Raw genomic sequence first — 11,283 nt, forward strand, 5'->3', positions numbered from 1 at the left:
CAGCCCATGCCAAACTGCACCAGGCTCGAACAGGACAAACTGCCCATCTGTGCAGCTGACAAAACCTGTGGCTTCCTTGGCGCAGTGGGCCTGCTGGGCCTGCTGGGTTCCATCGCCACATGACACAAAGGGAGCGAGGGTTCTCAGTGGAACTGGACCATCTGCTCTTTGATGGGAGATGCTGAACCCACTCTTGAAAGGCTGAGGACCTGCACAGCACCACTGAGATGACGCTAGCACGAGCAGAGGGCTGCAGCCTGCCTCTGTGTTCAATGTCAGTGTGACCCTTAGGAGAGGGGCTCAGGAGACCCTATACCCTGGCAAGGGGGGCCAAACTCGCTGCCCTTTTATTCCCACATTTTGTGCCTCGTCTCCTTCTGGCTGGAGGGCACTCCTTAGGAATGAGCATGGCTTCTTTGGAGCATCCTAACTGTTCTCTGCCTGTGTATGGTGCCCAGAGCCTCAGACTTCCACAGAACCCTCCTGTTCCACTGTCCGTAGCTATGTAGGTGAGGTTGGGTAGCTCAAAATAGGCAAGCAGACCTGCCAAACCGACTCGATTGTATAAAGTTACTCTTGGACGCTTCCTCTCCCCTATATCACGTCAGCAGCTCGCAACAACCCCAGTCATTCACCTTAAAGTAGGGTCCCCTTTGTCAGGCTGTCCCCTGGCTGTAGAAATGCTATGGAAATGCAAGGTGACCCACTTTAGCAGCTGCTGTGTCCAGAAAAGAATTACTTTGATTTGGCAGCATGGGTGAGTCCTGAGAGGGCAGAGCTGAAAATCACCGCCAGATGCTTGCTGCAGATGCTTCTAAAGGTTACGCTCGTCAGATCACCCTGGAGAGCCACGTGGAGTTAATGTGGAGATGTCACACAGGCCCTGGGCCTCAGTTAGATACAGGAGCCCCCCCAACCCTCCCCAGCCCGGAGGCATCACCGCTTCCAACGAGCAGTTTGGTGAAAGCTGATGGGAGAGCCGGGGCTGCAGAGCTGTCTCCAGAGGCCTTCCTTATCCTAGGTGTGGGGGCGGCTGGGGCACGTCTGAACAGACAGACAGGCTTTTCCAGGAGGCAAAGAGGCAGCATTTTCTGGAAACAAATCGACGTAGATATTGAGCAGCTCTTGGAAGCACAGGCTCTTGCTGTTTTGGGGACAGGCACACACCTAGGTTGTTGTTTCTAATCCAGGGAGGGCAGAACAAACACATCGGCAAGATGCAGAGCCTGGGAGGTGACACCATAAGTGCCATTGTCCTGTGTCAGAGAGTGGCTGTAGGGCTTGTGTGGGTCCCACTGATTGTGTGATTAGGACAGCATTGCTGTAGGAAGTGGGCCTCTAGCAGGGGGTCTTCCGTTCATCCCATGGGGCCACTCAAGTCCAGGTTCTGAGCCACGCGGAGTCCTGTGTAGGCCGGAGGAATGCTGAGGCCTGTGCTGTGCCTCAGCCCGAGAAGCTTGGCGGGGTGCTCTTTGTTCGCTGCTGAAGTGTCTCGTTTGTCTGCTCTGCACTCGTCCCCCAAATCCTCCGTGCACCTTTCTGCACTGTCCCCAGCCGCAGTGTCTCCCAGAGCAAAAGTTGATAACAGAGTGCGGGGACTCTTCCTGGCACAGTCATTCCTGTCCCCGCTGTTCAGGATGAGGAGGTGTGTAAGGTGCCAGGGAGGGGCAGGTACAGGGAAGGGGCGAGCGAGCAGACAAGGCGGAACATCCAGCGCGTCCGTCACAGTCAGAGTTTTGTCTAAGCAAGATGATTAGGAACCCTGAGTGAGAACAAGAAACCCCAACTTCAGATCCACACAGTCTCTGTAGAGACTCGTACACTCGCCCCATTAAACCTTTTGAGCAAATACAGTATCGCCACAATTCATTGTTAGCAGATGTCATGATGGCCAGGCTCACTTACTCTCTTCCCCTCCCCTCCCCATCTCTCTCTCTCTCTCTCACACACACACACACACACACACACACACACACACACACACACACACACACACACACCCCAGGAGGACTTTGGTGTCATTCTTCGTGCAATCCTGAGTTTACTAATGTTTCATCGTAACTCAGTCTGAGCCCGCAACAAGAGGCAAAGACACAATAAAGAAGGTGGCGTTGCCTTTGTTCAGGCTGTGTCTCGGGATCAGGATGAGCTTGTAAGCTGCTCGGGTTTGCTGCCTGACTCCCCAGGAACCTGATTTGAGGTAACTCTGGGGTCGTCGTCACTCATGACGGGGCGCCGTAGAGCCCCTTCCTCCCTGCCTTCTACCTGTGACCGCTCTCCTCCTGTCTCCCCATCAGAGACGGCGGGAGAAGCCCGGCCCCAGACCGGAGGATGCCCTTTGCCCGCAGAGACCAGCTCCGGAACGGGAGCACGAGCGACTCCTCCAGCGGGGAGTCCAGCGGTGGGCAGTGGCCGAAGCGGGGCCCCTCCCCGTCCCACGTCCGCTTCGAGGACGAGTCTGCCCGAGAGGCCGAGTCCCGCTACTTGGAGCGGCTGCAGCAGCGCCAGCGCCAGGTACTGAGCCCCGCGCTGCAGACGGGGGACCAGGGCCCCCTGCGCTCCAAGCCCGAGCTTGCCAACTACATCGCCGGGGGCCTCCAGCGCAGGGAGGCCGGCGAAGGGGCTTTGCACAGGCTTGTGGGCCACCTGGACCAGGGGGTCCTCCCGGCGCCGCCGCCCACACGGAGCAGCCAGAGGACGTGTAGAGCCTGCGGCAGCTGCATCGAGGACCGACGCCCTGTCCAGGGCAAGGCAGCCCAACACCCCAGGGTCCTCCAGGAGCGCGAGGCTGCCTCTGAGCTGGAGGGATTGTCGGCTGAGCCCCTTAGCTCCGGCGGCCTGAGCGCCCCCCTCAGACTCCTCCCTGCCAAGCAGGGGCTCCGCACCGAAAGGATTCGAGAGACACACATTGGAGACTCGGTGCACCCGGAGGAGGTGGACTCTGCCTTGGACAGCACGGACACCTCGGACAGCTGCAGGACCGACAGCGAGGAGGCTGGGACCTCTCAGCCCAGCAGGGCCCGCGGCCCAGCCCGAGACAGCAGCCCGCGTCCGCGGGGCTCCAGGCCCCGAGGAGGCCACAGATGGTTCCGGAAGGCTGAAATGGAGCCATCCGAGAGCCCTCGGGCCCCACACGACCTGCCCAGAGTTGATCGCAAGGAGGTTTCAGATGAGACAAGAGAAAGCAGAGAACACCCGCCTGAGGGGGCTGTGTTTCCCAGAGAAGATGCTTCCTCGAAGCCTCCTGTGCAAGGCGCTAAGAGGGCCTCCCTGGGATCCCAGCGGCCACCAGGACCAGGACTGGGAGATCAGGGTTCTCACCCTGTGGATTCCCTGGCGCTGTTGAGGAAAGCCTGTGTCACGGCCTCCGTCATGAAGCTGCCATCCCCTGGGCCAGACAGACAAACCCAGGTTATAGAAAGCCATGAGTCTCTGGACACTGTCCCCCTGCAACAGAATCAGGAAGAGCTCTCGGCCCCTCATCAGGCCCAGCAGCCGCCTGCTTCCCTCTCCCCTGCAGGATGGGTGCCAACTCCACCCTCTTCCAGGAAAACCCCCTCACCTGGCCCTCACAGGAAGGCAGCCCTGGCTGGGCCTCGCAGGCCAGGGGACCAGGGAAAGCCTGTGGACAATCCCCTGCCCTCCTCCAGAAGTGAAGTGCCCATGACCTGTGAGCTCAGCCCCCCACAGACGGAGTCCTGCAGCCGCAACGTCAGTCAGCCACTGCTGACCCTGTCCACCAACAACTGCAACAACAGCGAAGCGGGGCCTCAGGACCCCTGGGGAGGCGCCGCCCACGAGGGCAGGGGGCTGAAGGGCGCCCGCAGCCAGGAGCCTGAGGCACCCCTGGAGAACTGCGGAGATGGTAAGGGATTGCCCTGGTCTAGGGCACCCCGAGAGCAGAGACCCCAGGCCAGGCCTGTGGTCTCACACACGTTTTTCTTACCTGTCATCTTCATGGATGACATAGTCACACACCACTTTCACAGCCCATCAGAGTCCCCCTGCCCCGCCCCGCCCCCCGCCCCCAAGAGAAGCTGGCGAGGTCTGTGGGCTGGGTGCAGGGTTCAACATGAGCCTGCAGAGGCAGAGCATGGGGAGGCAGCGGTGATGCCTCTGACCCTGAGGGGTACACAGAAGTTCCAAGCTCCATGGCTGCCGGAAACCGGGGCTGTGAGAGAATTTTACAACGGGCAGAGCGGGGAGAGGCAGCAGCTCCAGGGTTTACTACGTGCTTAGAGCAGTAAATGCCAGATAATCACACGGCTGAGGCACTTCCCCTCAACACCTTCATTCCATCCATTCATTCATTCAGTATTGACTGAGCACCTGTTACATGCCAGGTACGATACTCGGCACTGTAGGGAATGAATGCAAACGTGAATTCATGCAGTAGAAATTCTGCTCTTGAGACCTTCTGTGGCCAGGCACCGACAGACTGTCCAGGGGACATGGTGACCAGCAGGCAGAGCTCCTACAAGGAGTGTTTGGGTTGCACTCTGGCACCTGAGCCCTCCCAGACCCCTCGGCCCTGCTGGGCAGGCTGGTAGGTTTCAGCAGGCAAAGGATGTAGGATGTCACTTCTGCCCTTGGAAGGGGTCCTCATATTGTGGGCAAATCCCTGATGTTGTGACAACTCGGCCACTCATTCTTAAGCAGAGGTTACAGGCCTGCCCCACATGGCCTTGCCTTATCGTGCCCACGGCTCTGGCAGCCCTGAGGCTGGGGTGGCTCAGGAGGGATTCAGGGCTTGGAAGCACAGTGGAGGGGAAGAGGGCAGAGACGACAGGCCACAGTGACCTTACAGAGGGTATGGCTGCCCCCTCGTCCCCTGGTGTGCTGGCCACCCCCTATGCTGCACACTGACACAGACACTCTGCCTCTCCCTCCCTGGCTCACATGAACCTCAAGGAAGCAGGCCCGGCCCTCAGATCCCCCCACCCGTGCTAAGGTGTTTCCTTCCTTCGGTGGGCTGCAGGCTGGCAGCTGGCTACCCCTAACCGCTTCCTGGGAGGCTTCTTTTCTGAGAGCTGCTGACCTTCCTGGGCAGCCTGGCCTGCACCTCCTGGGGCCTGGAGCAGAGGCCCAGGTGAGGTTCCTCCTTTCATTAGCCTGGAGGTCCTGGACACATCACTTAACCCCTCTGCACTCCAGACTTCTCTGATGTTACCTAAGGATAATAATAGAACCTGTCTCCTAGAAACCCATGAAATAATCTCTGGGGAGGGTTGAACGCATTGCCTAGCACATCATCGATGCCGCAGGAATACAAAGTTTACCCCTGCTCCCAACTATGTCTCTTGATATAGGAGGGACATGACTTGTCACAAGCAGCCCCTTCATTTCACAGATGTTTATGCATCACCTACTGTATACCAGATGCTATGCCGGGGTGATGGGTGACAGCATTAAGTAAGACCCCATCCCTGCTTTGTGGGTTTCACCGTTGCCTCCACTGCTCTCTCGGGGCCCCTCTCCAGCTTCTCTGGCTCTTCCACCTCTGTATTGGGAGTGTTCTGTCCCCCGACCATGACCTGTGGGCATGGGTCAGTGACACGGGAAGTCTGCTATTGTTGCAGGAGGACCCCAGGACTTTCTCGGCTCCACAGGTGTCGGCACCATCAGCTCCATGGGTATCACCCTTTCCCTGGCCTCTGAGGAGCCAGAGTCCAGCCAGGAGCCAGAGGGAGGTCTGCAGAGGACAGAGGTGAATTCCGAAGTGCCTGCGTCGTCCCGGTGAGTGACAGGAGCAAGAGCCCCGATGGTAGGAGGTGGCGGCCCAGAGATGCTAGGTGAAGTAGCGTGACTGACCTCACTGCTCCCAAGTCCTCGCAGGGTTCCCAGTCTTATGTCTAAGCATGGTACCCTAATATTTCTTTCCCAGCCTTTTCCAGCCTAATGTACTTGATTATTTATTCACCGAACGTTTGTTGAATGGCCCCGAGCTCCAGGCACTGTGCTGGACACAGCGGGCCAGCCAGTCCCCTCCTTCAAGGTGCTCCAGGATCAGGTGATCTGTGTGAGGGGACTTGCTCCTGGCCCTGGGCTTGGTGACAACCAGACGCTGAGCAAACAGCCCGCATTCACGTATCCATTCTCTCATAAGCGTGAGGCCTGAGTCCGTGCTCCGGGGCCTCCAAGCCTCAGGGAGCCAGTCCTCTGGCCTGGGCCTTCTCTTTTCCACTCCGCACCATTCCTGGTGACACGTGGCCCCAGGCTGCACATGCGGAGAGCCGTCTCCATCTCCAGCCCTGTGCGCTTCCCAGAACGCCAGACCCGTGCATCCGTTTCCCCTGGCGTGTCCACAAGGGCGCTGAGAGGCCTAACTGAATTCTCCGTCACTCCTGACAAAAGCCGCTTCCCCCGGTCGTCTTCCCAGCAAACACAACTGCCCACAAAGCGCTCATGCTCCGAACCTGGATGTCAGCTTGGCGGCTCCCTCTTCCTTCTCTGCGCCTCCTAACCCCCAGCCAGTCCTCTCCAGCTCCTGCGGCCAGCTGTACCGCGGTTCTCCTGGCCTAAGCTGCGTTCCTTCTTCCTGTACGACTCTAAGAGGCCACGTGCTCTCTGCTGTCACTCCTGCCCGCTCCAGTACCCTCCCCACACAGTAATCAAAGGCATCTTTTTAAAACCTTAATTAAACTTCATTTCTTCTGCTTAAAACCCCTCAGTGGTTTTTCCTCTCAGGCTAGAACTCAAACCCTTACCATGGACTATGTGCTCAGTGTACTCGGGCCTCGGCCTGCCTGTGTGACCTCACCTGGCGCCTGCTTCCTCCTCGCTCGTTACATCCAAGTCCGAATGGCCTGGCCCCGTTATGTTCTTGAATGCACCGAGCCTCTGCCTGCCCTGGCGCTGCGGTGCCAACTGTTCTCTCACCCTGGAATTCTCACCTCCTAGCTTAGCAGGACTGGCCTCTTCTTGGCATTTAACTCTCAGTGTAAATTATCATCTTCTCAGAGAGGCCTGTGCTGGCCGCCCTATCACTCCCTGCTTCACCCCACTCAGCGGTCACTGGTGGCTTCTTGCTGTGTTTCCTAGTCTGCTGTTTATAAGCTCCTGAGGGTAAGGACCTTGTCTGTTTTGTTTACCACTTACCTGCATCGTTTACCACATGTCTCAGATGCCTGGAAGAGGCTCTCAAGAAATAGTGGATGAATAAATGATTGGGTGACCCCGCAGCTGAGAGGGACACCAAGCGTCTTGCCTGAGCTGTTCTTTCTAAAAGCTACCTAAGCAGACTATCCCACAGAAGTCCACTCGGCCTTTCTTTCTGCAGCCTGACTGTCGCTTCCTCCGCGCGGCATTGGTGCTGGCCCACCTGGGGCCCCCGGGACCCTTAGGTGCAGCCCGCTCTCGCCTCCCCCAGCCGTCTCCCACCCACCTCATGTCCACCCTTGCGTTTCAGAGCACTTCCGGGGGTCAGTGCAAGACCCGGCCCGCCCTCAGCTGCCCCTTCTGACAGGAACAAGAAAAGCAACGGCAGCATCGCCTCCACCCTGGGGCTGAAAAAGCTCTTCCTGGCCCTGGGCCAGGGCACACGGCCCAGGTTGGGCAAGTCCCGCAGCTGTAGTGTGGAGCAGCTGCAGCCCCCGGTGCCTGGCTCGGCTTTACACACCAGCACCCCCAAGGTGAAGAGAGCCCCATCGTTACAATGCCTGCATCTGGTGAGTCCTACGGGCCCAGCCGAGGGGTGTGTGAGGCCAGTGGTGGTGCAGCCACCATTGGAGTGAAAGGTGACAGGAGAAAGCAAGTGCAGAGGAGGCCGCCCCAGGCGGCCAAGGTGGAGGCGAGTTGATCCCTGCGGCTTGAACTCCCGTGGACACAGTGTGGGTAGCAGCACCCCATCCTTCTGTTCTTCCACCAGCTCCCCCTGCCTGGGCTCATCTTAGATCCCTCCCTCAGCTCTGCCACCTCTACCAAGACCTGGAGTCTGCTGCCTGGTCATTCTAGAACCTTCTTCATGGCCTCAGTGACTCTTAGTCTAGCACAAATCACTTTATACCTGGGTTACCTCAGCGGCCTCCTGACGGGCATCCCTGCTGATCCCTGACTTTCCCTGTCGCTTCCAGAGTAGTCCTTCTGATCAGCCAATCTGGCCTTGCCGCCCCCTTGCTCACCACCGGCCACTGGCCCCTCATCACCCTCAGGATAAAGCTCAGATCACTTGATGTGGCCAAAGGGTTCTGTGATCTGCTTCCGTCTCTCACCACTCGATCCCCGTTATCCTTGACCTTGCAGTTCTGTAATCAGGCCACACACTGTCTCACTCTGAACCTTCACCTGAAACGTTTCTCCCAGCTTCTCTACCTGCTAATGCCGGCTCATCCATCGACACTTCAGCCATTGTCAGCCCTTCCTTGGGCTCAGCTGAGGGCCTCTGCTCTGTGTGCCCATCTCATCCTGGGCTTCCCTCTTTCGTGAGACTTGGCACATAGTATTTTAATTGATGTTGATCTGTTTCCCCTCGCTGGAGTGTGAGTGTTTGAGGAAGCACCACTGATCTCTGTGTTCCCGATGTTGAGCACGATGGCGAGTATGGTAGACGCACTCGGTACACAGCGGGAAGGAGTGAGGGCAGTGCGGCCTCCCCGCGCGCCGGAGGACCGACCGTCCCAAGCTCATGGCTCTCAGCCAGCCTCCTGAAAACGCTGTTCTGGTCCAGGCGTTTTCAGGTATTGTTTGTTCTTCTGTTCCCTGCCCCCTCCCCTGGGCAGCACGAAGTAGGTGATTGTGGTTTGGGGCATTGGAGCCTTCGTTTTCAGGCTGAAGTGGGGAAGAGAATGCAGGCTGAATGGAAAGCCCACCGGCTGCCTGGCACCAGGAGCTACATGGTACGTGATCAGTGTTCAGTTAAGTATTTGCTGGATGAGTGAATGGAAGGCAACGCCATCATAAGCTCGGAAGGGGAGCCTCTAGTGACACTGCACTCCAGAAATTCACTTTCCTCTTAACGTTAGATTTATCCCCTATGGGTCTGAACCAGGGCACCTGGGTGCATTGCCCTCAGAGCTTTGGTCTTTGTCAACCCCTCAAGGGATGTGACAACGACGTTAGGGCAGTAGAGGCATTGTCGGCAATGTAAGCTGAGTGGGCAAAGGTAAGAAAGCAGGCTGGCCGAGAAGGGGTGGGAGCAAGTGCAGGAGGCCTGAGCAGTAGAAAAAAACGTTCAGGAACTGGAAAAAGAAGAAATGTTGATGACAGTGCAGAGCGCGCTACTTCCTGTCAGGCTTGTGCTGCCAGGTGTGTGTGCCGAGAGGGTGGGTGGATGCTGCAGCAGTTTGGTTTTCAGTTTGCCCTGCTGAGTGGGCAGTGGCCCTGTTCTCACACACGACCTCCTGTGGCCGTGGCTCTGTGACCTATGAACCTGCACCTGGAAGGCTCTCCTCCCCTCACCCCTTTCCCCTGTCCCTAGGGAACTCCTGTTTGTCCTTCAGATCTGAGTCATGCATGACTTCTCCCAGGAAGCCTTCTTAAACTCTGATGCAAGTCAGGCCCCCCTCTTAAGTTTCTTGATCATATGCCTTACTTCTTTAGAGCATGGATTCCAAACAGAATACATGTCATTATTTGTTTGAAAGTCTGTTTCTCCCTGCCTCCGTCTCCATCGCTCCCACCTCCCACCTTTAGAATGGCCTCTTCATTGGGTCCGTTTCTAGAATACAGGTCTGATCTTGTAACTCTTCTGATGAACATCACTCAGGGGCACCTTAGCGGGCCATATGCTGTCCTTCCAGGGCTGGCTCCCGGCTCCAGTCCATCTCCCATCACTTCTGCAGCCTACCCTCCCAGACCATGGGTGTGTTCCAGAACCTACCATGCTTTCTGTAGTCCCTCCATGTCTTTGCATCAGCTGTTTCTTCTTCCTGGAGCACCCTACCTCTGTCTTCACCTGGAGAGTTCACGCTTCAAGCCTCACTCAGGTGTCAGCTCCACTCGTGTCCCCAAACCTCCTAAGCCAAACGAAGTCTCTGCCTGCTTCCCTGCACATGGTTCGCGCTTTCGGCCAAGCGCTTACAACTGCGCGTAGGGCCTTGAACGTCTCTGCGCTCACTCCCATCCCTGGGGAAAACTCCCAAGGTTCTCACATTTTGTCTTTTCCATCTTTTTATTCCCAATGTTTTAAGGTGCACACTTAGATAAAAATTTTTGAATGTAAGTGATCATAAAAGAATCACAAAAACATATTTAAGATGTTACCTCTAAAATTGTAGTTATTCTATAATTTATTTGCTTTGACTTTTTTTCTTAATGAGAAAATTAGATTTTCTTAATAAATGAGATACCTAATATTATAATGCTAAGTTATTTCAGCCAAAAAAAAAACCAAACAATAAAGATTCAGATCACCTGTGTAGGCCCATCTAACTCGAGTAAATTATGGAGATGCCTGTTGAACACTTCGAAGTAATGACAAAAACTCATACCGTTACTTTCTTAGAGGGCCCTCAGGTTCATGGTTGGGGTCAGGGCTGTCAGGCCCTTGGCAGGTGGCTTTTCTCACCTGCAATATTGGATCTTTACCACTAGGTGTCACCCCCTCACCAACATCGAAAAGCTGCCTCCTTTCAGAACCTCCATTCTCTGCTGAGTGGCAAGGTGGACCGTTCGAGCCTCTACCTGGTAGGGAAGCCAGGGGGCCACAGTGCAGATGGCAGGTAAGAGCGAGCAAGCGAGCAAGTGGTTTGGAGGATAAACTCAGAGAATAGACCATGGAGCTATAAGCTTAACTCTCTCCTGCCTCAGCCGCATGGTCCTGAGTGGGATCCCATTAAGAGAGAGGGAGGCCAGCTCCCTGAGCCTCAGATGCCACAAGAGGCTTGCAGCCCATACCTCGGTGCCGTGGCCCTGTGGAGCTGAGCTCTGCGAAGGCGTGGCAGTGCCAGAAGGGGCAGAGTTGGAAGGCTTGACCCCTCTGTCCCTCTACTGTCTGATGACATCTTGAAATCAGAATGTTCAGAGAGCTTGCTTAGTCCAGTTAAAGATCCAATTAAAGACCCAGAGACAGGGACCCCAAAAAGGCCCTTGACCTGTGAGCCTGCCTAGAGAAACCCCACCCTCCCTGATGAGGCCCTCTAAGCTAGCTGCTCTTACCCAGGGCTCCATGGAGAGATTTCAGGGGGTCCGTTAACTCTTGGACATTTCATATAAAACCATAGCTTTCATAAGGTTCTCAGAGAGGTCTCTGCATCCAAAAAGATGAAAACCCACTGCTCTTGGGCAGGGCAGGGTGCTTCTGGCTCTGTAGCAGGCTCTGAGGAGCCTCAGACGGCTGGGGGAGCC

General features: G+C 56.4%; 1 protein-coding gene across 1 annotated transcript in view; it reads left to right on the plus strand.

Moving 5' to 3' along the window:
* The window catches only part of KIAA1614 (KIAA1614 ortholog), a 31,404-nt gene that overhangs the window by 14,301 nt on the left and 5,820 nt on the right, over positions 1-11,283 (plus strand). The window contains exons 5-8 of the mRNA XM_019624042.1: positions 2,298-3,865; positions 5,580-5,736; positions 7,409-7,667; positions 10,531-10,658. Of these exons, the coding sequence (XP_019479587.1) occupies positions 2,298-3,865; positions 5,580-5,736; positions 7,409-7,667; positions 10,531-10,658 (2,112 nt within the window). The remainder of the gene's footprint in view (positions 1-2,297; positions 3,866-5,579; positions 5,737-7,408; positions 7,668-10,530; positions 10,659-11,283) is intronic.

The sequence above is a fragment of the Hipposideros armiger genome, unplaced genomic scaffold (assembly GCF_001890085.2).
Source record: "Hipposideros armiger isolate ML-2016 unplaced genomic scaffold, ASM189008v1 scaffold_573, whole genome shotgun sequence".
NCBI classification, from domain to species: Eukaryota; Metazoa; Chordata; class Mammalia; order Chiroptera; family Hipposideridae; genus Hipposideros; species Hipposideros armiger.